This window comes from Populus nigra, chromosome 7 (genome assembly GCF_951802175.1).
Source record: "Populus nigra chromosome 7, ddPopNigr1.1, whole genome shotgun sequence".
NCBI lineage: Eukaryota > Viridiplantae > Streptophyta > Magnoliopsida > Malpighiales > Salicaceae > Populus > Populus nigra.
The window spans coordinates 51,496-79,441 of NC_084858.1; the positions used below are offsets into that span (position 1 = coordinate 51,496).

Consider the following 27,946-nt stretch of genomic DNA (forward strand, 5'->3'; position numbering starts at 1 on the left):
AGCCCAACTCAGAAAGGACTTAATGGGCTTTGGCTTAGGACGAATCCTGCTGCTTTTCTTAACCTCTAAGAACTACCGTCTTCTTCTTCTTCTTCTCGCTGTCTGTTGATTTGATTAGTTCCTTCTGTTCTGCTCTATTGTAAATCGGAAAGAAATCAGACGATGGAGGGAGAAGGAGGAGGGATAAGGCTGAGCAAGGTATTCGACGATAATAATAAGAAGAGTGGAGGGGGAGGTGATGAGGTTGATTACAAGAACAAATCCGGCACTGCCTGGAGCCATTCCTACCTGAACCAGAAGCCATGGCATCCTCTTTCCTATCCTAATCAACGCCGCAAATGGATCGCAGAACAGACCCACGCCCAACGCCAACGCCGTACTGAAGAAGTTGCTCGCGAGGTTCTTCTTCTTATTTCTTTTTTTTTTCTTTTTTATTGTTAGCTTCCTAAACTGACAGCGATTATAATATTTTTTTGGTTGCTTAAAATAAACAGTATGCTCAAGAACAGGAATTCTTCAGGCAAACTGCTCTTATCTCTAAGAAAGAAAAGGAGAAGGTGCCTCCCTCCCTACCATCCTCCCTTTTCTTTCTTTTTATTTTTTAAAACAAAGAAAATCTTAATTGAATTAGATTTCACTTGATTTTGTTAATACGCTGCCAGATAGAGATGATGAAAGCTGTTAGCTTCATGTATGTTCGCCCTCCTGGTTACAATGCTGAAAGTGCCAAGGCCGCTGAGATTGCAGATGCTTCACAACCCCCGGCCGCCGCCGCCTCATCATCCTCCAACTCCATGTATTTGTTCTTTTCTTCTCTACTTCTAACACTTACCATCTTTTCAACCTCATTTCATTATACTCCTTGCTTCTTTGCAGGCATCCCGAATCAGTCCCTGGTGATGACAAGAAGAAACCAAGGCCTAAAGATGCTTTTGGCCGTCCTTTACCCACCCAAGAAGATTTTCAAGTCCTCACTAATGCTCCGCGGTATGTTTCTCTCATCTTCTCTGTCACCTGCCAGCTTATGCTTCGTGTGTTTTATGATTTTGCCATCTTTTTGTTCTATCCTTAAACCACTTCTTAATGGTGTGTGCATTTTTGTTTATGGGAGATTCTATAGTGGATGAGATTGTTGCATTTTATTGAGGGTTACCAGACTTGCATTTTGGAATGTGGCCCACTTTATGCTTAATTAGACATTTCTTCTGTGGTAAAGCAAGACTATCCACTGTGTTCTCCCAAGTAAATATAGTATGTATAAACCATCCTGATCCCTGCATTTCGAACCCTTAAATCCTTATAGGATCACCCAATAAGCACCAATTACTCTTTCGATTTGGCCACATATACTGCAAGTTAAGTTTTTTCCTAATATCCTTGTTCTGAATAATGTACAGAGTAGGATAAACAAAAAAAGAAAGAAGAAGAAGAATGTGGCAGAGATAATTCCCTGTGAACAAGACAGTGAGACACCTCTAGTTCTCCCAGGGCTGAAGCCAATTAAATTGTCATGGATCTAGTGCTAGAAAAGCCCACAATGTCTCTAATTCCAAGTGCTACTGTTTGCATATTGTCATGTATATGCAGTCAAGTAAATTGATGTGGCTCTAGTGCTGTGGATGCCTGCTGTATCTCTAATTACAAGTGCCATTGTTTGCATAATCATCATGTATATGCAGCCACTTGGTAGTGGGCCTTGCTTGCTAACCTGATGTTTTTCAGCCTGGAGACAGGTGTTCCTGCAAGGGTGAAGCCATTTGGAATTGAAGTGCGCAATGTAAAGTGCTTAAGATGCGGAAAGTATGGTCACCAAAGTGGTGATCGTGAATGCCCACTGAAAGATGTTATAATGCCTAACGAGGAGAGTCGTCTGAAAAGAGATGATCCCCTGACTGCAATCGTGGCTCAAACAGATCCTAGCGAGGTTGGTGTTGTTTTCAATTTTGCTGTGCAGAAATTCAGTGATAGTTGTCACAGCTCAATCTTGTATCAGAGTTTTCTCTTTGCAGAATTAGGCTTTGATCCATATATGGAAAGAAAAAGGTCTTTTGTGAATCATTATCATCATTCTTTTATCATAATAGCATGCCTTAAAAATGTAAAATCAACTAGAGAATGTATGGATACAATATTTAGATATCCAATAGTTTTTAATGCTGCTTGCCCATGCACCCGCACCCGCACCCGCATAGATTAAGCAAGCACTTGAGTCAATCCCGTATTTATATTTTGGTTCGCACAAGCTCAGTAATAGATTAAGCAAGCACTTGAGTCAATCCTGTATTTATATTTTGGTTCGCATAAGCTCAGTAATGACAAGCTTTGGTCCAAAACTAATTTGCTTATGACAACCATTATTTATGAACCATGCACAGACATCGGTAGGAAATATGCAAAAAAAAAAATGATTGTTTTTTATTTGCAAGTTGAATTGCCTTTAGAGTGGTAACCTATTTTAACCTTGTTATATAAAGCTCATGCAAAAAATTTCATAAATCGGCACCAAAAACAAATCAATTTGACAGCAACAACAGCACAGCTCAGCATAAATATGACTCAATTTGTAATGGTCTTCTGGAGTCATCTTTGAAAGCATGATTAGTGGCAGGCTGGCAGCTTGCAAGTGCTTTTTTTTATTTATTTGTTCAACTGCAATTACTTTCATGCAGCTCATTTACAAACACATCGAGCCTCTCATTAGAATTTATTTTTGTTACTCCTTGCAGCCACTTAAGTGGGAGCTGAAGCAAAAACCAGGATTGAGTCCTCCTCGTGGTGGTTTTAATCCAGATGATCCCAACCAGCAAATTGTTGCTGAGGACATATTTGATGAATATGGAGGTACGTGCTTTTTCCTGTAGCAGGAATTTTTATTGCATTTTTATGAAATTTAACCTTTGGGATGTCATGATGTTATGCTCTAAGTGTCATCTCATCCATTTTCTAGGGTTTCTCAGTGGTGGTAATATCCCTGATTTGCTGACTAACTTCTCTCCAAGTGAACGGAAAAAGAAGTCAAAAAAGAGTAAGCACAAAAAGGAGTCATCGCCAAGTAGAGAAATAAGGGCTTCTGAAGAAAATGGGTTATCTTCACCTTCCAACAGGGAGGAGAAGAGATCAAAGGAAGAGAAGAAAAGAAAAAAGAAGAAGAAAAGGCTGGATCATTCCGAATCAAGTTCATCCGAAGATTTCGAGTTTGACAGGCCTTCCAAAAGGAACAGGCACAGGCATTCTTATTCTTCTGAAGATTGTGACCCTGACAAGAATCTTAGGAATAAAAAGAGCAAGCAAAAACATTATTACTCTTCCGAATCTGATTCTGACAGGTGTAGAAGTAAGAACAGCAGAAAAAAAGATTCATATTCGACTGTATACTTCCACTCTGAGAGGCATCATAGAAGTGGCAGGGACAAGCAATCTTATTCTCACTTATCCACTGATTCCAAATCTGATAGGCAGCGTAGGGGTAAAAAGCATTCTCACCGCCTCTTCCATCGGTCTGATTCATAATCAGAATGAGTTTGTAGGCGTCTTAACTTTCCTCTCAAGTACTAGGAGAACAGGGTGTTGAGAAACCCGCTGCTCGCGTCTTCTGGAAAAGTTTTCATGGATGATAGATCAGGCGACATCAATGTTTCTACAAAATACTCGTTTCACAATCAAGCAACTTGTTGTAAAGTATTTCTGATCAGCACCAATTTTCAGAGCGTACCCATGTGAATTGGGAACTTAGTTTCTATGTGTACTTGTGGCTGAAAATGTTGCGTTTAACTTATTTTTGTGTTTGTTTTTTTTCCAATCAGAATGAGAGCTAAAGCTCTAGAGAAAAATAACAGTTACAAAGACAATCGACCAATACGGGCCTCGTCGAAGTGAAATATTCAAGTGTCCAGAGAACGGTTGTTTGGGTTTGTAGTGCAACTTATATTTCATGATTTTTTTGAAGAAAAAAATTGTTTAAAATTAATTTATTTTATGTTCGAAATTGTTTTGATGTTTTAATATTAAAAATAATTTTATAAAAATAATAATAAAATATTATTTTAATATATTTTTGATTTATTTTTTCTAAAAAGCAATCATTACTATATTTTTTAATATTATATATAGAACACCAATCAACTTATCCGTACTTGATACGTCTTGGGAGAATGAAGAACACCAACCAGCTTATCTGTACTTGATACATCTTGTGAGAATGAGAATGAAGATAAAGTAAATATAATGTGTGTGTGTGTATATATATATATCCATGATTCTATCGAGCTTGTGTTAGTTCTAATAGTTGCAACTTGTGTGTGCATCAATGTAGCTACTAACTAACATGTTTTGAAAAGAAAATTGCATACAGTACAAACTATTCACGAACATATTGATCCGGTTACCATTCAATTAGACAATGTCATTGATATTTATCAGACTATTCTTTTAATTTACAGAAGCATATAATAGTCACCGTAGTTGTTATGGAAGTCGAAACAACAAAACTTACTTCCCAAGAGATTAACCATGCATAGCAAGAACCAACGCAGCCACGCCAACCTTACTTGAACAGCAAAAATGGAATCAACCACATGGCAAATAAAATCAGCACCAACAAACACAAAACCAAAATAATCAATTTTATAGGTAAAACCCATCAAACATTCAGTGTCATCACTTTTTTTTTTATTAGTTTCTGTAGAAGAACAGGTCAATGAGACCATTTCAAATTCAGAAGACTCCTAAAATAGAGGAAATAAAGATAACAAGTTTTTCAATTTCAAATGCATATCTTATATAGGCAAACAAATAGGATATTTGTTGCAATTTTGTTCTACTTTTGTTAAACTAAAAGTCTATTTAAAAGACACTTTGTATGCATACGACGAGTAGAAAAACAAAATCAAAGACTCTTCAAACTCTTTCTAGTTTCTTAAGTTTCTTTATGATATCAAAGCTTCTAAAAAAACCAACACCTATTCTCTATTGATTTTCAATAACTTCCTCATCTTTCACCTCAAATAATTCTACTGATCCTTTTTTCATTGTCCCGTCCCTCTCCAATCTTCCATTCATTATCAGCATCAAACTCAACTTCTCCAACTATCCTGTATGAAAAGCTCAAACCCTACCTTATTTTAATGTTCTTTGTTTATGGTATCAAAGCTTCTAAAAATACCAACACTTGTCTCTTTCATTGTCATGGTGTCTTTGGTTACCTTGACAACACAATCTCAATCCCACCTCAAGAAATTAATGTTCTTCATCCAGCACAGGTGCTAATATCAAAATTCTCAATCCTTCATATATTCAATAGCTTCGTTAAGATTCTTTAATCCTCGCCACCATTAATGCCTCACTCACTAAAGATGTTCTCACTCAAGTCAAGTCTTATACAACATCTCGTGAGGTTTGACTTGCATGAAAACAAACTTTTTCCTCAATTTTGCGTGCTAAGGCTATTCAAATTTGCGTGAAAAAGTACGTTTTAGCACACATATTCTTCGTTGACTTCTTTTCTAGTCCCATTACTTTTAGAATTTTAAGTTTTGATTTTAAACTTTTATTTTGTTCATGTTTCAATTTCTAAGTTTGAGAGAGAAAAGTCATTGAAAAGCGAGGGAGAATAGAGAAAGTTGTCGGCTGACCACATTTCAACAATAAAAAAAAGTTGATCTTAGTGTTAATGAGTTCTATTTTACGAGAGGGTGCTATTGAGGTGTTTTTAGTTATTCATCTTGTTGAAAAAAAATAGATCAGAACTTGGGAAAAAAAATTAGGGTTAATTTTTAAATTTTTTTATCAACAAAAGGCTTAGTTAAGGTTAGTTATAGGTTTATTGAGATTTTTAGAGTGTTTCGTAGATGTTTTCAAGTTGAAATGAGTTTGGTGAGTTCTAAAAGTTAGAACCCGACTTTCTAGGCACCTGAGATGGTTGGAATTCAACTAGTAGATGACATATCATCTACTATTGCAAGTGACACATAGTTCGCCTAATTTAACAAAAAAAATGTCAAGCATTAGCTTTTTATATAAATAGGAAACAAATCATCTGTTGTGGCAAACAATCTATTGCCGGTTAAACTACTTTTTAGTTATCTCTGGTGACCAGAAAATTAGGCTCTAAGTTTTAGGAGTCCTAAAACTTAATTTTTTTTAGCTTGTTTCCACTCAAAAACACTTAAAAAAGGCATTGTAACCTCAATAAACTCGTTTCCAACCCCATGACACCTGGTTCCTAAAAAGATAAAAAATTAACGAGTTAAAAAAATCAATGGACCTTGATCTACTTTTTCTTGCATGGTTATAGGAAAATACCACCTCTGTTGAACTTCTTTTGAGAAGATGAATTCATTGACACAAAAATTAGCCTTTTTGATAGCTAGAATGTAGTCATCCTAGCATTTTCTCTTTCCTCAATATTTTCTGACAACTCTCTCTGCTTTCTGAACATCCATGGATTGAAACATAGAGAAAATGAAGTGTGGTACCAAAACGTGAATTGTCAAAACAATAAGGACCAACTAACAAAAAACTAAAACTTAAGGGATCAAATGGAAGTTTTTCATGTGAAATTCTAAATGAGGCATGTTTTGTTGTTCTTTGTTAAAATTGGTTCTGGTTCTTTTAATTTTTATTTTCAAATCCAATTAATCTGATTTTGCAAAATCAAAATTGAATCAATCTTTGAATATCCCTTAAAACTCAATGCATGCGAGATAATTGAAAGAAATGTAAAAAAAAATTAACAATGCTACTGTAACTTAGAAGGATGAAATTGCAAATATTAAAATTTTGTTGATTGAAATGAAAACAAATGCATGGTTTATATGAATATTACATTACAAAATGCATTGTGTCTAGGTGCAATGTGAATGACAATATATTAATTTGCCCAGTTGTTGATAATCTAAACTAAACCTAAATTTTTGAATCTAAAGATTCAATCTTTTTTATTGTCCATAAACATTTTCATCAAATCTTTTTGTAAAGTAATATTTTTTAGTGCATAAACATGCATATAAAATTAAAAATATTAATATTTATGTAACGTTTAATTAAAATATTTTAAATCAGCGCTAAAATATATTGCATCGTCAAAATGAAAAATCTCAATGTTCAAAGAGTGAGCATGAGACGCCAACCAAGGTTGTTAAAATCGCGATTTTAACACGGCATGGAAAATGCAAAACAAACTCAGATCGTAAAAACGGATCATAAAATCGTAAAATCGTAAGGAATTTTAAAATACATTAAAAAATTCATGCTTCAAATAAAAATTCAAGAATCAATTCAAATCAGCCTTGTAGTCAATCCAAACATTTTATGATTGTAATTAAATTTTTGTTAAAAAAAATAACATAATACATAACAACTCATCTTCTATATTATTATCCAATCAGAAAATAATAGACAGAATCCATTCATCCAAATTACAAATAATAAACAAAATCCATTCATCCAAATTACAAATAATAGACAGAATCCATTCATCATAAGTTACAACCCAGATGACTGGCAGCACTCTAAATTACAAATAATAGACCGCAAAGATTACAATTTACAAACATGGTAAGAAACGGACAGGGTAAGAAACTAAGAATCTTACCTCTGTTCTGAGCAGTGAGCACTGAGTTGATCAATATTGTAGTCAAACTTAGAGCCTGAAAATCCAATCAAAGTAATATTAGCATTAGAGTAAGAAACAGACAGGGGAACATGATACAACATGTTCCCTCAACGCCCCCTTTTTCTTTCTCATTTACGATCTGCTGGTCCTCTTAGCAATTTAACTATCCCTAACTAATCTCAAAACAAATGCGGTCAAATGAAAAGGGAAAAATCATCCAGTCCAATCTGTCAATTATCTTTTCTGCATGATCAGAATTCTCATATATTGATGACCTGGCATTTCATTTCAATATCCTCATTTCAGCACCCTCAATTCCCTCAACTGACTTCCAACAATCCCATTATCAGCTATAATTGTCGATGGTTGGCCTTATAACTATACTACAAAAATACTCTGCTCTACTTCAGCAAGTTCCACAAACTGGAAAAGTTATTCTTAACTTTATCAAGCCCCTCCAATTCCATCGACAATCTCCTCTTCACATACTATCTGACAACACCACCCAACACTACCAGGGAAAGGAAAGCCACTTTTATGCGTCTTTTTTCCTTGACATCCCACTATTCTCCTGTTCTAATGAAGTCACGATGTCTTCTCCATTCTACTCCTCTCCTGATTATTCAAAAACTTACAGAACCCTTAAACTAGACCTATGAGTTCGGATTTACAAGACATGCATATAGGAAAAACCTTAAAAGCCACCATTAAACCACAATACCTTAAATTCCCAGAGCTATAATAAACAAAAGCCTCGAAATTAAAAACCCATAAAAACAAAAAAAGAAAAGAAAAATCAAGAAAGAAACCTGAAGGCGTATAACAAAGTCTTCTTCTTTATCAACATAGAAACGTCGTGGGAGGTAATTGTTTGAGGAGTTTATTGAGGGGCTTGTAGCAGAGAAACACTGTCAATGATGGAAAAATAAAAAAAGATGAGGGCTGTTGTGGAGTACCGGTAGACGGTGGTCGACTGTTGGACCGTGGAATCGTGGACGGCTGAGAGAAAGAGATTGAGAGACTGAGGAATCCTTAGTGAGGATTTAGAATTTAGGGATTTTTTCTGTTTTGAACGTGAATGGTGAAATCAGAAATGTGAAGAGAAGACTGCATAGTGCATCCTCAGTGAATTTGTAATTGTCAATTTGTCACTTTTGCTCGGTTAAAGCCAATAGGCGGTTAACACCTGTCATCAACATTGCTTTTTTATCTCCTGCGGGCAAACTCGTTGAATCGGCAGTGAAATCGTGATTTTAAGCGATTTCACCCGATTTTAACGATTTGACCCGATTTTATCCATTTCCGAGTTTTGTGAACGATTTAGCATGTAAAGCCTATATTGACTCGTAAAAATATATGATTTTACGAGTTGAATTGTGATTTTAACAACCGTGACGCCAACCAATACACCCTATGATTTGCCTAGTAATGGACATATTGCAGCTGTACTTGCCAAGGCCTGTAGATGAAATTGAGAATAGAGTGGATCGGTTAGGAATTGGGAGACACTTCCTTAACCAGATTGATCATGGTCAATTAAATCCATTGCTAGTTTTGAATTAACTTCAAGAACAATCTTTTTATGACCTTGTTTCCATGCTCTTCAATATGATAGGAGAAACCTTTCAACCACACATAACATGATCGTGTAACATCCTAACTATTATAACCCCACCAGTGAACTCTCTTACGAGCTCTATCAGTATTTAGCTTCATCCATCCACAAGGAGAAAATTACCAACACATCAATATTTCTTGGTAATTAGGACCAACAGAACCCTAAACCATCCCCCTGGATCTCACACTCCCTCAACCAACATACAATGGTGGTAATGCAAGCTGTAAGTTTGGAGGGCACTCAAAAAAGCCTTAATGGAGTTTCTCGTATAGTCACTAGTTTGGTCAACTCACTGTCTATAAAAAAATGGTTAAAAAAGTAGTTGTTCTATAATTTTCTTGGTGAGTTCTCACTTTTAAAAGTAAGGTGTAGTTAAAACCTTTGATAATAATATTAAGGGTGTGTTTAGGAGCGTCGTTCTGTTGGGTTCCCGAATAGTATACACGCAGTGAAACACAATAAAATAAAATTATTCAGGATTTTCTAGGATCTCATTAGACAGATCTATACTTATTTAAAGATTTATTACCTAGAGATATGATCTTCTTTGGCTTTGAATAATTCTTTAAGAGCTGGATTGTTGCAAACCACAAGTCGTTCAATTATCTGGCCTCCAACGGTAATTAACATGAATCACCAGTTAGAAATCTTCTAAATCCTTATTAGAAGAGAGTGATTGCTATGCCTAGAGTGCTAACTCTCTATTTTATGACTTATGTAATTTTCTATCTAACAAACAACCACCTCTAAATAAGAGGCATATCTTACTATTTATAGAAAATCTAAAAAACTCTATAAATTAACAAAATATGAATTTGTCTCCTGAATAGTATTCATATATTAATTCAGAACAATTTTAGAAATTAACTTAATCAAGTCCTTACTTGATTTTCTAGGTCTAAAAATATAATCCCTATATTAATTATATTCTAATCCTTAATTTCTAAAATATATTTTAATCAAGTCATAATTAATTAAATCATCTCAATTTAATTTTTGACTAATGATTTTTAATACGTGTGACTCATTAGGTTCATAATATGTTGACTCAAATATAAATTATAATTCTAATTAAATAGAATTAAATAATTTAATTTATTATCAATTCAACAATTGATTAATTTATATTTGAAGATCATATGCATTATTTAGCAGCGTGTCATGATCTCCTAAATATTAGAAAAGTTATTAGTAATTTGACTTAACCTTTCAGTGACTAGCTTTTCAGTGTAATTAATAACCTTTTATCAATAATATTATGATTTAACATTAAAGCATAAAGTATGTCTGTCATGTTAAATTGTGTTTGTTCTTTACATAATAGTTATTGATCATTTGAATAAGATTTGAAACCCTTTTCAAATCTCATTCCATATTAGCTAATGATTTCTCAGCTAATACTATTTAAGAACAAATGAAACATTTTTCTAATTCATCTAGTGTGATGAATCTTCTCTTGATCACTCAAGTACCTTCATATAACAATGTCTGTCTTTCCGTTACCTCGATTAAAATAACATGTAACATGATCAAAACATAACATTCTCTATATAAGTTAACTTAGTGATCTCAAGTTAACTTAGTGATCTCAAGTCTAATGATCACTTACACAATTGTCACGTGAGCCTTTCCATAGACATAAATGATCTCTCTATAAGAAATTCTCATGCGGGTCAATTTAGTATACATGTCTTATGAATAACATTTACATATTAGTTTTAGGTATCTCTTATACCTCAGTTTATGAGAATAGCTGGTTCCTTTCATAAAGAAAAAATAATAATATGTACTAATTTCTATGACTCTAATGAATGTTCAATATTTAAGAGGGCATCGACTGAGAATATTTTAGGAACAATGCTTTGATGCAATATGAATCTCATAATTATAATAATTTTATAATTTTTTTTTGTAAAACATTTTTGTCCCAAAAACTTTATCTTTACTCTTGATTTATAAATCAAATATTAGATTCATTAATATAATATTATATAAATATTAAAGATAAATAAAAACTTTATTAATAATAAACATGTATTTACATGAATATAATAATACTACGTGTAACCAACTGATTAATTACGGGGCATATCAAACTAACAGGTTCAACTGTGCTTATTAAAAAACTTGAATTTTTTTTACTTCGAATTAATTTTGTGATGTTTTTAGATTATCTTAATGTGCTGATGTTAAAAATAAAATTTTAAAAATAAAAAAAATATTATTTTAAAATAAAAAATATTTTTAGAAAATAATATTTACCGCTGTCTCATACATCTCAATCATATTCTAAACCTAAATTACCTATAAATTAACTTATAATCATATTGTGAACCTAAATTACCTATAAATTAACTTATAAATTACATGTTTGCTTTCATGTAATTTGTTTTTAATATCAACTATTGTGTTTATACGATTCACTTGTGATTCACTTGTAAGATCCTCTTCATATATATATATATATATATATATATATATATATATATATCATTTTTATTTTTCTATTATTTTTCTTAATTTTTCATTTATAATATCTCACAAAAACACTTAGAAATAATAATAAAAAACTCAAAAATTAAAGTTTAAAAGTATGATATTCGATGGCTACGGGTTATATTGGAATGTTATGGAAACAATAAAGGCAACATTACAAATTTTTAAATTACAAATGTAGAATTTGAATGTTAATGAATCTATAATGGTGAAAATGAAGCTTACCTTTTTGGTTAAAATTGTTTTTTTTTTTTAAATGTTTTTTCATATTTTTTAAAACAAAAAACACTACATCTGTACCCGACCCACCCGATAATCCAACGTGGGTGGGTGGTTCGTGTTGGTTGCTACTAGGCTTATCTTCCTCGTATCTAACATCTATCACGCAACGCAACGAAGGTTTTTTTTTTTTAATTATTATTAAAAACTCCGTTCAACCACCCATTCCCAATCGCCGGCGAATTTACCGGAAAGTCAATCGCAGATCCCCGCATGACGATCTCAGACGAGGAAGACGAGATTTTGGCCAAGTTCCTGGAATCAGAGGTCCTCTCTGAAGTCTCCGATCAAGATCAGGTATCCTTAGTTTATTTAATTTCGACATTTTGGATTCTTTTAAAAGTCTGATCATTGACTTTCAGGAGGAGGAGGAGACAGAGGAGGCAAAGAAGGAAGAAGATGAACCAAAAGGCAAGAGAGTTCGTTTCCAGGAAACACAAGAAGAAGAGAAGGAGCAAAATCAGAAAAAGAAAGCTAATAATAATAATAATAACAAGGGTGAGCAAAGGAGGATAAAGAGTGGAGTTTTGAGCAAGATCCCTCCTGAGCTCTTTCCACATATCCTCAAATTCCTTTCCTCTGAGGTAACACTTGTTCTTATTTTTATTTATTTATGTACTTATTTGTTGCTAATGATCCAAAATATTTATTTATTTCTCGCAGGATCTCATAGCTTGCTCTCTAGTTTGTAGATTTCTGAATTTCGCAGCCTCTGATGAGTCCTTATGGCGTCGCCTGTCTGTACTTCCTTCTCTTTTTTTCTATTCTTTCCTACTACTATCGGTATCGGTATCGGTATCATTTCATGTTTCACATTGATTGAATTCTAGCATCCAGGTCTTGTTGTCCCTCTTACTTTTCTTTCTTTATGACTTTAGCTTGGGGTTTTTATAAACCCGTGTTCTTGTGTTTTCCACACTTCTTTTAAAAGATTTTATAGGAATATGATTTAAAATAAAAATAAAAACAATACTTGATTCTCCATATTTCTCTTTCATCTCTCCTGCGAGTGATAGAGAACACTGATTTGTGCTGCCAAAGTTTGTTACTTTTTTTCATTATTGATTTCAAATGATGGCTTTCTCTTTTCAGAAATCCATCAACGCCCCCTGTTCTTCTACTTTGGACTTGATTTTTTTTTTCCTGCCCCCCGCCAGTAGCTATGAGTTTAATTTTAACGTGATAATCTTTGCAATTCTATTCCTGCTTCAATCAATTTCCCTCTATGGTCTTGTTGATATATTTTGTACTTCAGCTATGCATTCTTCATATATATTTGTATTATCCAGTCAAGGACATGCTTCTCATTTCCCAAAATTTGGCAGGTATTGCATGCGATGGGGTTTCTTGCCCCCTGCTACAAAGTTATGCGAGAATGCTTGGAAGAAGCTGTACATTCAGGTGGCTCCTTCAATTTTCTCTCCATGTAAAAGTTAACTAAATAAAAAGTTATCTCAGAAACCTCCTCCATTGCAAGTGATTTTGCCCTTCATTTCTTTATCTTTGACAAATAACTCCCTCTAAAGTCTGAACTCTGAAGCAATAGCAGCGCAGAACTCTAGTTTCATTTGGTTAACTGCCAGTGGGAATCTTAAGAAGGAAAATTAAACTCAATAGCTGTTTTGCTATTTACCACCATAAATCCCTCTAGCTTGCAGTCCAACATTTCATCCGTGATCAACATTTTGCTTAATCACGTGCATTGATCCTGTTCCAGTTCTAAGAGATCAACATAGATTCCTCCTTCGTGTTAAAAGCTGCTCAACAGTTTAGGTTTTAGGATATTTCTATTGTTACTTTTCAGCATCATATCACCCCCACAATGAGTTAAAGCTGGGGTAGCAGTGTTATTGAAGCTTTGCCTCTACATTTTGCAGCGTGATGAAGAGGACATGGTTAAGCTTGTTAGGAACTGCCCACCGGAGTTTAAAGAATATTATGTTCAAATGAATGCAGCAAAGAGAAGCCAAACACCTCTTCCTTCACAGGTAACAGGCTGTTGTTGCTTGAACCGTTTTTTTTCTCTCTCTAATGTCATGGAAGAGTTTGTTACTGTTTGTTGATGTTGCTCCCAGCCTTTAGTTATTTTTCATGGAACGAATTGTTTATTCTGAATAGGCTTTAGATTATACGATTCTCTAATCAAAAAATCCTAGAAGTTAAAAGTCTTAGCCCACCTATATTGACTGAAGAATAACACTAATTTTTAATTTATTATTATTATTTTAAGGGCTGCCCTGCTTTGTGAAACAACTATCATTTACAAATTCTAGATTAGCTCTGAGGTCTCTGTCGTATGAGCATCTAATAGCAGATTCAGGGATGTGCATGCTTGACAGTAGTTTGTTTATCTGCTTAATAGTGGATATGCAACATTATGGAAAAGTTATGTTCTGTTATGTGTATTATTTCTCATTTATTTGTTTACCATGTGAAGGTGAAGGATGACCGCATAATTCTTGACAAGACCATTGCTGATCAGGTGTCTACATGGAAAAGCCGCAGAGGCCTGACTGATAAGGTGGTCACTGACCATGCTTGTTCAGGAGAAACTTGTTCTTATTTCAAGCTTGGAGATGTATTTGTTTGTGAGAAAACTGGAAATGTTCATGGTAGGAAATTCTTTTTTTTTTTAACTTTGTGCAAATGTTCTTTTATTTAATGATGTCACTGCATGGTGATTAATTTCATGTTTCTCTGTTTCAGTGTGTGATGATACATGCAGAGAAGTCATTATGGACCCTACAAATGAGCTTTTGGTCTGTACAATATCTGGGCATTGCTTTGATAGGTGGCTCTTGCCATCTGAAATGGAACCTGATCCTGTAAGTTAAAATTTTCCTCTGGCTTGTACATTTCGTAATAGAATACCAGCTTCCCACTCCCACAATAAGGCAGAGAAGGAAGACCATTCCTGTCAGAAGATAGTGGGAGGAGGTTATACTTTTAAGGATTGATTTCTTTTTTACCCCCTTGAAGTATGAGTTTATCAATTTCTTCCCAAGAGTTTATTTTCTATCAATTACCCCCTGAGTTGGTTAATTTCATTTTACCCTGTGTTAAAAAAAGACCTTATTGATAAATAGATGAAATGTTACGGGTTACTTGATAGCGAACAAGCATTTGGATAAAAAATTGATAGCTACCATAGATTTCAAGGGGGTAAAATGAAACGAACCCAATCCTGAATTTTACAGGCTAATGGTTATCATTGCGCCGTAGCATACTTTTCTGCATCCCCTCTGCTAAGAAACGGCTAGTGGCATCTCCACTTCATATTTGTTTCTAATTCCTCTTTTCCCTTCTATATATTTAGGATCAGCAACAAGGCGGCTTGACTGATGAAGCAGAGCCATTCATGGGATCTGGTCGTTTTGGTAATTGAATCTGCTTTGAACTCAGCTCCATGCGCTTATTATTTCTGCAAAAAGTTCTTTGTACATGGATCTCATATTTGTGTTTGTACATGTAACAGCACGAGCTTATCTGCTGGGATATAACTGTGATGATGATAAGGAGCTAGAAGCTGCTTTGAGGTTTTGCTGATCCTAATCTTTGATCTCTGTGAGGTGGATGGATCAGCTGAATGTATGGAAATGGCAGTGGATGTCATCAGTTGAACATATGAATACTTAAGATTTGCTTATCCAACAGTTGCATGCATGTAGAAGTTCTATCCTTTGATTCAAAGGGAGAGTTTGTTCCTTAATCCTACCTCTTCTTTCACTTTCTTTCTTCTATCTCTGAAATAACAGTGTTTTTTTTTTTTTTGATAAACTGAAAACGAAATGGACAACCGAATCCAATTCGATGCTCATTAGAGGTAGGAAGTCTTTGTCAAATAGGAAAGGAATACACCATGGATTTGTGTCGACTTGGTGATTAAGATCAGGCAACGCACTATGTATCAATTTGATATTTTGTGATTTGTCTTCTTTTTTTTCCCTCAAGAATTCAGAATTAAATTGAGAATTTTGCTTTTTCCTACAATCAAGCTGCACCATCCAAGGAACCGTGCTTTCAAAATATAGATATTTTTTTTATAGTTTTTTTATCAACCACTCTCATAATATTTCACTATTTATCAATAAAGTTCTGAGAAGAAATGGACAGAAGCTATGAAATTAACGAGATAAAAAAAGGGGGGAGCAGGAATCCTTGGATGCATGAATGCGTGATGCATGCCAAGGAAAGGGGGAGTGCAGTGCTGTGCTCTGATTAGCTTATATATATAAAAAAAGACGTGTCAAATCCGCGTAAAATAAACGCGTGAGAGGAGGAGTGGATGAGACGAGTCGTTATTGATTATCAATATCACCAACCTAAAGAAGTAGTATATATATAGAAGGAGCCATGTGAAGGTCTCAATAGTTTGTTTCTGTCTTAAGAAGCAGTCTTCGATCTTGATCTCAACACCGCTATCTCAATCGGTACGATAATGCATCTGTCCCTCCTCTCTTCTCCTCCCCTTCTCTTCTTACTCTCTCCGTCGTCTATTATTACAATTTCTTGAAATCAATTCAATCCTTTTGAGATTTTATTTTTTCAGTGATTTTTGGTTTTCTTCAAGATTTGATTTAATTTGGTATTTCACTCCAATTAACAATCATCCATGATCATTTTTAATAGCTTGTATTTGAGACCATTTCAACGAGATTCAATCCCTTTGATTTAAGTGTGAAGATATCTGCAGACAAACTAACAGTTTTTTCTTTTTTTCTTCTTTTAATTTTGTAACAAAATATGCAGGCACAGTTTGTTATTCTTCCCTGACAAAACATGGGAGGTGGAAAAGATAAGGACAAGAATGGTGACGAGCAGGAAAAAGGTCTCTTTGGTCATGGTTTTGGTCATGGTGCTCCTGGATATCCTCCACAGCCTGGAGCATATCCTCCTCAAGGTTATCCTCCTCAAGGTTATCCTCCCCAAGGGTATCCCCCACAGGGCTACCCTCCCGCTGGTTACCCTCCCGGTGCATACCCACCATCTGGTTATCCTCCTGGACCATCCGCTCCCCACCAACCAGGTATCTTGTTCATTTCCTCAATCTTTGCAATAGTTTAAACTGCCGAGAGAGAGAGATAAAGAAAAAAGAATATAAGTTTAATAATTCTCTAATCTTTCTGGTTGCCGGCGTGATGGTTGCATACAAGTCTTACTATGAAAATCTTAGGCCTAGTATTATCTTTTTCCCGAAAGAAAAATCGGTGGATGAGATGTTTATTTATTTCCTGGATATTCTACGTTCTCGTTTGTCAACTGTGTATGTTACGGGATCCTATATGTTGACGAGTCTCGTTCTTTTATGTTTTCAGGACATAGTGGTGGGGGCCTTGGGGGGCTGCTTGCTGGGGGGGCTGCTGCTGCTGCAGCCGCTTATGGTGCCCATGCGCTTCAAGGTGTAGGCCGTGGTGGTTACGGCGGAGGCCATAGTGGTTACGGCGGAGGCCATAGTGGTTACGGCGGAGGCGGTTACGGCGGAGGCCATGGTGGATACGGCGGGGGCCATGGTGGTTACGGCGGGGGCTATGGTGGTGGTCATGGAAAATTCAAGCACGGCGGCAAGCACGGCGGTGGAAAGTTCAAGCGTGGGAAGTTTGGGAAGAAGCACGGAGGAGGGAAATTTAAGAAGTGGAAGTGATCATCCTGCATGTCAACTGGATTTAGTCTTGATTGCTACGCATCAGCAGATTCTGGTTTCTTTGAATAAATCTTACTTTTTACCATCTCCAGCTAACCTTTTTAGCTGACTTTGATGATTACATTGCTGGTCCAACATAAACATAATATATATATATGTTTGATTTGTGCTTCCAATACATATGTTGTACACCTATACTGTTCATAGGTAGCCCATCATCGATCACAGTTCCTTGTCACGGGGCCATTATGTGAGTTCTTCACCTTGGGTTTTGTTGGCAGGCAAATTAACCTACGTTTGCTGCTGCGGCGGTTAGGGTTTTTCCAGATTGTAATAGAAAAGCCTTTTGTTCTGCTTACCTCCCTCAATTGTCACTCAGGAATGATTCGTGTCTTGTTTAATTTTACCAATAGGAAGGAACTTAAAAGAGTTTGATGGCTTTTTCTTTCACCATTGTGTGTTTTGCACCGCGGTAGCTTTTTGAAAAAAAAAAAAAAAGGTTTGAAGAACAATTATAAGTGGGATTTATGCGTGTACGAGATATTGTTTAAATTTTGGTTGTGTAAAATGCAAATTGTAATCTACTGCATATGAAGCCTTAATTAGTTTATTCACGCTGGTTGATCATATGCTATATTTGTAGCTTGTGAACCTGTTTTGCGGTTTATCAGAATTCGTGATCGCTTCTTTCAGTGATTGAAAAAGAAAACTATCAGGTGGGATGGATGTAATTGTTTTTTTTTAATATTTTTTATATTAAAATAATATTTTTTTATTTTTTTAAAATTATTTTTAAAATTAATATATCAAAACGAGTTAATACTAGTATTAGAGCAATTACGTGGATTGTTTTCATATGTGAGTGAAGTGATTTTTCACTTAAAACGGGCGTTTCGCAAAGGGGAGGAGGGCAAGTTCCAGCTCTGGTCTTCGTTTTCTTTGATGATTTAAAGGGTTAAATTACATGTGTTATCCCTGTAGGGCCTGTACTCTGATGATGTATTGTGTTTACTGTTTAGCTGAGTCATGATTAATAATTCTGTTTACAGTCAAGGCCCCTCCTCCATTGCAATGTCAGTGCCGATTTGCATGACAAGTGTGCACAGTGGCCTCGTCTCATCTCTGAAAAAAAAATAAAAAATAATGCACTTCGAAAATGAAATTGGATTGGCCTCTTTTCAATTTATGATTAAAAAACAAGGAAAAGGCTACTCCTAATAAAAATATGCTTTACAAAATATTATTTATTAGAATAGTGTTTGTCATGTTTTTTTTATAAATATTTTTTATTTTTATTATTAATTTTTATTTTTATGCTTGTTTTATATGGCACACTTTTCAAAAAGATTTTTTACTTAAAAATAAATTAAATAAATTCATATATTTTTTTATATTAGCTTATCAAAATTAATAAGAATTATTAAAAATTAATATTTATTTAAAATAAATACATTTTTTAAAAAAATATCTAAAAATAAAAACTACTGGACACTCAAACAAATTATTTATATAATATGTTATTTTGAACCAGATAAATTATTTTGATTGACCTCTTAAGTTCTCGAGATATCAAAAAATTATTATAATTATAAATTAATCCCCCCCTCTCTCCTGTCTACTTAATTTCTCTCTAGAGTCAAAATCAAATAAAGAAAAAAAAAAAAAAACAGGGAGAGATGGCAAATCAATTGACGCGTATAGCTATAGTAACCTCCGACAGATGCAAGCTTAAGAAGTGCCGTCAAGAATGCAAGAAAAGTTGCCCCGTCGTCAAAACTGGTATTTTTCCTTAATTCAATGACTTCACTTTTGATTTAAATCTCATCGATCTATTTTAATTCTCTTAATTATTCGCGCGAGTCTGTTTTATTTAGGCTGTGATTAGAGCTTAGGAAAGCTTTCTTACTGTCAATTTGGAGTATTAGGTTTTCTTATTGTTATTATTATTGCTGTGAGATTAACGGCTTGGTCAAAATTTTAGTGTTTGCTGATTTCATCTGGTTTTGTTCTGCTCGGAATGCGCATTTTCTTTATAATTAAATAGGGATTTAGGTTTGGTGCAATGGTATTTATACATCTTTTTTCCATTATTGTTGGCGGTTTCATTTAATTTTTCTTAAGTTAGTTATTGTTATTTTTTTGGAAATAACAGTGTTATTTTGCATTATTTTCATATAATAACATTGCTATATTTCTTAATTAAAAAAAATGAAATTACATTATTCTAATTTCTTATTGATAAACTGAAAACAAAATGCACAACCAAATCCATTTCGGTGATCATTAGAGATAGAGTGTCTTTGACAAAAAGAAAAGGAATACACTATTGACAGCGTCAATGGATGCCATGTTTGTATTTACTTGGTGATTAAGATTGGGTAAAGTACCTTGTATCAATTTGATATTTTGTGATTTTTTTTCAAAAAGTTAGAATTAAATTGAAAATTTTGCTTATTCCTTCAGTCAAGTTGCGCCATCTAAGGAACTTGTGTTTCATGTTTTCTTGGTGAGTGGGTAGAACTTGCATTGATGTTTACCTTGTACACCCGTATGTTAGAATTTTGTAATTTTATCTTTATCCTAGTGCATTGGTCGTAGTCTATGGTGTCCGTCAAGCATTATGGTGCCCATAGAGGAGTTATGAGCTTCAATACTACTATGAGTAGGGTGGCTGACTCCTTGACCTAACCTGAACAAATGCATTACGAGCACCTTCCCCATTCTCCTCTTCTTCTCTTAGAACTCTGGCCTAGTCCACTCCCCCTTGTATCGGGCATGAAAAGCCACTTGAATCCTAGAAGTAGATCCTAAAAGCCATGAGTTTAGGTCCAATCCCCGTATGCATTCCACTCAGGACTTCGCATCTCATATCCGTCGCCAGAACACCTAACCCTAATAGGTAGGTCCCCATGCTTCAGGCGGGTTTAGCCCGTTCCATCACCAACAAGGTTGTGAGTCAATGCTTTATTCAGGACAAGTCTTTCACTCAGTTCTCTTTGTTTCGGGGGTTATTAAGGCTTTTAAAATCATCAATTGGCAACCTTGGAGCAGAGGACCCATTCCCCAGGAGAGAGTTCCCCAAACCAGCACTATCATGGCATGTGCTATGTCCTTCTCCTACAGCTTGCGCCGAAGATTCACTACCAGCTCTTTTACCGCCCATAGTCGACTGATTTGAGTCAGGAACTACTTTTAGGAATCTTTTGACTTTGTTCAAATTGTTCAAAAAACAGCTGTTATCGAATAGGTTCTTCTCTTTGAATCTACTCTGGTCAAGCCCGCTACCGGATATAAAGTCTCAATTTTACATACTTGATAAACATTAAACTATAGAAGTGGAACATGGTTAGATCTACACAGCAAAAAGAAAGGCAGAAAAATATCAAATATACAATCAAACTATTTGATAGAACAAATTTTCAGGTAGAATAAACTATATAATTTGAGGAGTAAAATGAAATCAAGTGGATAAAAAAAGGGGAAGGTTTAATCCACAATGTATGTGTGTGTGTATGCATGCGAGAGGAGTAAGAAAACAGGTCATAACACGCTGTTGCTTTTATAAGGTTATTTGATGATTATTGTTAGAGGAATCTTACAGATTGATTGAAAATTTGTTTTCTGGTTGATTTATGAACTCTCAGTTAAGATCATTCCCTGGAAGAAAGCATGATACTTTGTGGGGGTGAGGAAAATGTCGTGAATTTTTTCATTGAACTTTCAGATGGAATTTAGAGATCACAAACATGTTTATTGACTTAAAATATATGTAACCTAGTTGGACTTGGACTTGTAAATAGGAAGGCTCGAGTTTTACTAAATAATAAGTGAAATCTTAAACAAAATCCACAATGTATGTGTGTGTATGCATGCGAGAGGAGTAAGAAAACAGGTCATAACACGCTGTTGCTTTTATAAGGTTATTTGATGATTATTGTTAGAGGAATCTTACAGATTGATTGAAAATTTGTTTTCTGGTTGATTTATGAACTCTCAGTTAAGATCATTCCCTGGAAGAAAGCATGATACTTTGTGGGGGTGAGGAAAATGTCGTGAATTTTTTCATTGAACTTTCAGATGGAATTTAGAGATCACAAACATGTTTATTGACTTAAAATATATGTAACCTAGTTGGACTTGGACTTGTAAATAGGAAGGCTCGAGTTTTACTAAATAATAAGTGAAATCTTAAACAAAATCCATTTGTTTGAGGAAAATCAGGCACTGGTATATAAAATAGGATCCTAGACCTTGCTATTGACAATTTCTAGCAAAGATAGAAATAACCTCAAGCCTACTGACATATTTGGCCTGGGTTTTGCAATTTCTTCTTGCAGGGTGAGGCTGGGGGTGAACTCAAAACCCTAATCGTATTTTCTCTTAATCATGAAATTTGTAAGTCCCTATTTGTGTGTGTTTCTCAGATACATTCTGATTTTATGTTAGTTCATTTATAAAAAAAAAAAAAGAGTTAATTAGTGTTTATTTGCAGACTTGCTTGAGCAAAGGAAGTGGTTTCCATTTCCCACCATGTCACATTCTTGATGTGAGTGGATTCAGGATATTACTTGATTGCCCTTTGGACCTTTCTGCTCTCACAATCTTTTATCCTGTTTCTCCATCATCCAAAATGGAGGAGGGGCAGCAAACTTATGATTTTGCTGTCAACAATTGTTTGGATATGAGGAAGAGGCAGAAAATTCTTAAGTCTTTGATCTGTGCTCAGCCTTGGTATAAAACTCCCAATAATTTGCACCTTTGGGATCCGTCTTCCATTGATCTTGTACTGATTACAAGCACAATGGGGATGCTTGCCCTCCCTTTTCTTACTCAAACCAAGGGCTTTTCTGCTAAGGTAACTGCAGATTTCTATATTTTTGCTTGAAACCACCCCCTTTCTTGCTATTTAATTTGTTCGAGTTTTGTGTTGTACTGTTTAGATATATGCAACTGAAGCAACAACAAGGCTTGGACAGCTTATGATGGAGGATCTTGTTTTAATGCATAACGAATTCCATCATTTTTTTGGATCTGACTCTGGTTCTCCTCAATGGATGAGCTGGGAGGAGCTTGAACTGCTTTCACCTGCATTGAGACAAGTAGCTCTAGGCAAAGATGGAACAGAGTTGGGTGGATGGATGCCCCTGTACAGGTAATTGACACTGAAGTTATTGCTTTTGTAAAGCTTTATGATTAATATCATGGAAAATTGGTGCTGAGCCTTTTCCATAAATCGCTCTTTTCCCTTCGCATGCACTGGACTTATTTTTACCTAATTATATGGTGAAAAAGTGGCACATCAAATGAAATGAACAAAATTTCAGTTTCCCTGACAGCATAACACATGCTGTCGATTGGGAGTTCTTCTGATCTGTTTTTGCATGTCTTATTCTACTCTATCGTTCGGTACTAAGTTGATTTGTGCTCATAGTTATAATTTGGAAAGAAAATTACTTGGAAACTTTAATCTTGAAAAAAAAGAGCTGCTTGGCAGTGGATAGGTATATTTAAGTTTGAGTGTTCTTTGTAAAATGGATCATAGGTATACAGGTCCCCGGTAAATTAATAATGTTGTTTGAGCATTTCCTTAGGCTGGCCTTTTGATGTTTTCATTACTTTAAGTGGTTATTACTGGCATGTTCTCAGTTATGCTACTTCCATTTTAATTTGCATGCTGCTTGGGTATGTTGCATATTCTTTAAACTAAAACTTAAAATATGTTTTGATAGAGGATGTTGTCCAGGTCTGTGGACGTGGAGGACTGCGTGAAGAAGGTTCAAACACTTAAATATGCAGAGGAAGCCTGGTACAATGGGACATTGTTGATTAAAGCATTCAGCTCGGGCTTAGAAATAGGCTCCTGTAATTGGACTATAAATAGTCCAAAAAGAAATATTGCATGTATTTCAAGCTCTAAATTTTACTCTGTTAATGCAATGGAGTTTGATTATCATGCTCTGCGAGGTAATGATCTGATATTATATTCAGACTTCTCATCTGAGGGTGTCTTGACAAATGATGAACATGATAATAACTTCTCTGCTTCAACTACCTACAATTCATCAACTCCCAGGTAATGTCTCCCTACACCCTTCCTATAGTATACTGGATGAAATATCAGCCAGATTCTTTACTGCAGTCCTTGGATGTTAGGAATTCATTTAGTCCTTAATTTTGTAATTACTAGAATGGTCAAATGAACGTTCTGCTTTTCTAACGGGGATTGCAGTGCTGATAACGACGATCGGATACCGAAAGAATGCTTATTGCGTAATGATGAGAGTTTAGAGGAAAGGGAGAAACTGGCATTTATCTGTTCATGTGTTGTAGATTCTGTTAAAGCTGGTGGCTCTGTCATTATTCCTTTAAATCAACTTGGAATTGTTCTGCAGCTGTTGGAACAGATACCAGTGTACCTTGAATCTTCAGCTATGAAGGTAATCTATGAAAACATATTTCCTCTATAGATATGTGAAAAGTTCAATACATAATGAATTAAAGGCTGAAACTTAGAAAGTTTAATACAAGTCCAGAACTTGGAAAAAAAAATTGTTGTTAGACTTTAATTATGCTTTTGCTTTTTGTTTCTTGGTTTGATGTATCCGCAATGAAGGGGCTTTAGGATCCCACATAAATAGAGCAACAAATTGCAACTTTTGCAAAAAACAACATGACATTATTAAGTAAATATTGATGCGCGATGTTTGGATAACAAGAGGTTTATGCCATCCATCATGCCTGCTCCATGAAACCAATTTTTTTTTATCAATCATTGATAATTTTTCTGTATACAAAAAAAAGAAAAAAAAAGAAAGAAAAAGAAAATCAATATGGCTATTGCTTGCGTGATTTTAGCTAACCCATCCCTTTCCTCTTTCTATTAGGCTTTAAACTCCATTATTTTTCTGGGTATGCATCTTTTATACATGTAACTTAATGAATGGCTTGTGTGCCTTGTGTCATGAAGTATCTAGCTGCCTATCAAGGAAAAACACATTATATGGGAATATTATGTCTGAATAGAGTTAGGAAGATTTACCTCATTGCATAAGACATTATCTATCCGATGCAGAAGCATCCTATTCCTCTTAGGATGGGAATCCTAGGTTTTGGGATTCACGATGGGGCGACATGCACAAAAGACCCATTAGGAGCAACTAGTAATTGGTTTCTGCATCATAATCTCAATAATCCAGTCTTGATATGCCTTCCTTTAAATTTTAATCAAATTATTCATCATTCTTTAGGTTCCAATATATGTCATCTCTTCTGTAGCAGCAGAACTTCTGGCATTCACCAATATCATACCAGAATGGTTATGCAAGGAGCGGCAAGAGAAGGTACCTGGGTTCAGAGTCTTCCTTGTTTAGTTTGCATAGAGCTTTCCATTAACGGTGTTACAATAAAAATAGGAGAAGTTAAAAGTTTCTCGCTTTTGATGGTCTGGCAGCTATTTTCTGGTGAGCCACTGTTTTCACACTCGGAGCTCATGAAAGGAGAGAAACTTTATGTCTTTCCTGATGTTCACTCACCTGAACTATTGTAAGAAACTACCAGCCTTGCTATGTAAATATATTTCTTGCTGGTGACTCTGTGACAGGATAATGTCAAAGTTTTTACTAATGCAACCTTTGTTGGCAGTATTTTCAATCTTCACTTCAGTGTAAGGAATTTTTCAATATTGTTTAATAAAGCAAAGCTGGTGTTCCGAAATCCTACTAGGCTCAGGAATATTCTTTCTCATTTCTTTGTGTGTTTGTGAATGAAAATCTGTTACTATTTCCTATGGTTTGTTAGAATTGCTCATTAAGTTAGTGTCTTTCAAAGAGCATCTGAGCATTTCAGTTTTGTTTCAGTTGTAGTTGGACTTAAATTCATATTGAAACTACATTTAGATTATGTAGTATTCCCAGAAAAATAATACATACTATTTGGCATCATATTACAAGATGGTTGTTAAAGTGTGAAAACACTAATAGCTCTTTCTTTTGAAACATTTGGAAATTGTGCTTCCCATAAGAATGATTAGGATTAATACCCTTGCAGTGGAAGTTTTTTGCAACATTTTGTATCTTTAATGTCTTCGCCATTATTTCCTCTAATTAGCTTTGGATTAATTACCCTTCATTCAGAAAGCAAGATGTATCATATAAAAAAGCACAATTTGTGATATAGCAGATTTTGATGAATTTACATAACATTCCTTTCTCTCCACAAACTGACATCATGTGCTTAGAACCAATTGGCAGGAACCATGCATTGTATTTTCTCCTCACTGGAGTCTGCGGCTTGGTCCAGTTGTTCATTTGCTTCGACGTTGGCGTGAAGATGAAAACTCCTTGCTTGTTTTGGAGGTGCTCAAACATTCTATGAATTATCTTATTTGATTCCGAATTGAACTTTCTTTCTTTGCATTCACTTCAATGTCATTTGGACTCAAACAAGGGTCCATTCTATGTGATTTAGTTGGGGCTGCTTTTATGAAATGGCTAATTAAATGGATTACTTGCAGGATGGACTGGATACTGATATGGCCCTCTTGCCTTTCAAGCCAATGGCAATGAAAGTTCTCCAGTGCTCATTCCTTTCTGGAATAAGGTAAGCTTTTTTGTTTCTATGATAGTTTAGGTCCCACTTACAAGACATCCATTTTCTGAAAATTTAGGAGGATGGTAAATATTTGTGCTTCATGATTCTGTCTGTCAAACAATTTTATTTATTTATTTTTTTTATCTAGGGCTTCAAAGGCTATTCGGATTCTGTAATGTAAATTATCACTTTCTGGCCTTGCATTACTCTTAACACATGGAGATTTTTTTTGTCCGGAATTGAGCTGGATTAAAAGATTCTTTTTCCTCAGCTCAATGTCTATTCAATGTTGAGGAATGTTATATAACTGAAATTTGTCTGCTTGTTTACTTTGCTTATTCACCAAGCTGCTGTATTTTTTTGAGGAAAAACAAAGTTCAAGTGCATTGCCTTTTTTTTTAAAAAAATATATATATACACACAGGAGAACTTCATTGCTTTTGGCTCTTTTTTAGGTTGCAAAAAACTCAACCTTTGTTAGAGATGTTGCGGCCAAAAGAAGTTCTGGTAATAACCCTTCCCCATACTTCCCTCCCTCCTGCTTATTATTTATGTATTTATTTTACATTTTTTCAATCTCTATACTAAATTCTGTCTTCCTCATTTCTGCACAACATAGTTCCCAGAGGATTTGAGGGAACAAATCAAGTTTTCAGGCTCACATTCATTCTCAGTATTCTACTATGCTGAAAATGAAACATTAGTTGTACCAAGATCGAAAGGCAGTGTGGATCTAGAGATTGCGTCAAACTTGGCTACACAGTTCAGTTGGAGAAAGTTGGATCATGATGACATGGATATAACAAGACTGGAAGGACAGCTATTCATAGATCATGGCAAACATCAGGTACTATCAGGCAACAAGGTATCAGAGATGGCCTCAAGAAAGAAGCCATTACTGCATTGGGGTGTTCCAGATGTGGAGAAGCTGCTTACTGTGTTATCAAAGATGGGTGTAAAAGGATCTGTAGAACGATGCATGAGTGATGCTGAATCTGGAAGCGATGAGATCGTACACATCCATGAACCAAGCAAAGCCTTGATTGAGGTTAGGGCAACGAGGACTGTTATTAGTGCCCGGGATGAGCAATTAGCCTCCCTTATTTTCGAGGCAATTGGTACTCTTACGGGTGGCATTTAGGATGATGAGTGGGATTCGGAATCAGGTTAATCGTATTATGGTGGTTAATTATGATGCATTAATTGACTGAATCCCTCTCATGATTAATTAATTCTCTTTACAGTCAATGCCCTCCATAGAAGAATAATGTCAGCGCTGATTTATTGTTGCCCTCGATGCCTGACAAGTGTGCACTTTGACTGAATCTGGCCTCGTTTCATTTGTAAAGGAAAAAACATGCACTTTGAAATTGGAATTTGTTTTTTTTTTTTTTTTGCAAAGGAAGATAAAAGATAATAGTTTCAATAACAAAAATGTAAAAACTCCAAATTAACTTTTCATTCTGCATGATTTTAATCAGGGTCTGTTGTGGTTGAATTATATATCTTGTTATTTTTGTATTTTTAGATTGTTTTAATGTGTTGATATTAAAAATAATTTTTTAAAAATAAAAAAGTATATTATTTTAATACATTTTAAAAAAAAATATTTGAAAATTAACAATTTTACTAGTGTTACAGTCAGTTTTGCAATAGAATGTGGTTGTTCAAAGCTTTCTCCATCCTTCTATTTTTATGATCTCATTTCTTT

General features: G+C 34.9%; 4 protein-coding genes across 6 annotated transcripts; all 4 read left to right on the forward strand.

Annotated features, from left to right (window-relative positions):
- Positions 1 to 63: 63 nt before the first annotated feature.
- On the forward strand, positions 64 to 3,775 carry LOC133698408 (uncharacterized zinc finger CCHC domain-containing protein At4g19190). Its single transcript, XM_062121317.1, has 7 exons — positions 64 to 399; positions 495 to 557; positions 663 to 796; positions 877 to 987; positions 1,723 to 1,924; positions 2,727 to 2,841; positions 2,948 to 3,775. The coding sequence occupies exons 1-7, from the start codon at positions 163 to 165 to the stop codon at positions 3,508 to 3,510; spliced, it is 1,425 nt and encodes a 474-aa protein (XP_061977301.1). The 5' UTR covers positions 64 to 162; the 3' UTR covers positions 3,511 to 3,775.
- An 8,302-nt stretch (positions 3,776 to 12,077) lies between these two features.
- LOC133699666 (F-box protein SKIP31) lies at positions 12,078 to 15,714 on the forward strand. Its single transcript, XM_062123018.1, has 9 exons — positions 12,078 to 12,302; positions 12,368 to 12,589; positions 12,669 to 12,742; positions 13,331 to 13,406; positions 13,883 to 13,993; positions 14,443 to 14,617; positions 14,712 to 14,830; positions 15,322 to 15,382; positions 15,481 to 15,714. Exons 1-9 carry the CDS (start codon positions 12,219 to 12,221, stop codon positions 15,549 to 15,551), a joined length of 993 nt encoding a protein of 330 aa, XP_061979002.1. The 5' UTR covers positions 12,078 to 12,218; the 3' UTR covers positions 15,552 to 15,714.
- Positions 15,715 to 15,868: 154 nt separating this feature from the next.
- On the forward strand, positions 15,869 to 18,004 carry LOC133699667 (glycine-rich cell wall structural protein-like). 2 transcript variants are annotated; one of them, XM_062123020.1, is made up of 4 exons: positions 15,869 to 16,435; positions 16,755 to 17,031; positions 17,321 to 17,437; positions 17,474 to 18,004. In XM_062123020.1, the coding sequence occupies exons 2-4, from the start codon at positions 16,785 to 16,787 to the stop codon at positions 17,644 to 17,646; spliced, it is 537 nt and encodes a 178-aa protein (XP_061979004.1). In that variant the 5' UTR covers positions 15,869 to 16,435; positions 16,755 to 16,784; the 3' UTR covers positions 17,647 to 18,004. The 2 variants fall into 2 exon arrangements, with proteins under 2 accessions (XP_061979004.1, XP_061979003.1); XM_062123019.1 differs by having other exon boundaries at positions 17,321 to 18,004.
- A 1,180-nt stretch (positions 18,005 to 19,184) lies between these two features.
- On the forward strand, positions 19,185 to 27,736 carry LOC133699664 (uncharacterized). 2 transcript variants are annotated; one of them, XM_062123016.1, is made up of 13 exons: positions 19,185 to 19,425; positions 21,984 to 22,041; positions 22,139 to 22,501; positions 22,587 to 22,798; positions 23,390 to 23,547; positions 23,635 to 23,719; positions 23,876 to 24,083; positions 24,894 to 24,986; positions 25,097 to 25,188; positions 25,883 to 26,000; positions 26,159 to 26,244; positions 26,691 to 26,742; positions 26,855 to 27,736. In XM_062123016.1, the coding sequence occupies exons 2-13, from the start codon at positions 22,033 to 22,035 to the stop codon at positions 27,374 to 27,376; spliced, it is 1,998 nt and encodes a 665-aa protein (XP_061979000.1). In that variant the 5' UTR covers positions 19,185 to 19,425; positions 21,984 to 22,032; the 3' UTR covers positions 27,377 to 27,736. The 2 variants fall into 2 exon arrangements, with proteins under 2 accessions (XP_061979000.1, XP_061978998.1); XM_062123014.1 differs by having other exon boundaries at positions 19,186 to 19,425; positions 23,390 to 23,719.
- The last annotated feature ends 210 nt before the right edge of the window (positions 27,737 to 27,946 follow it).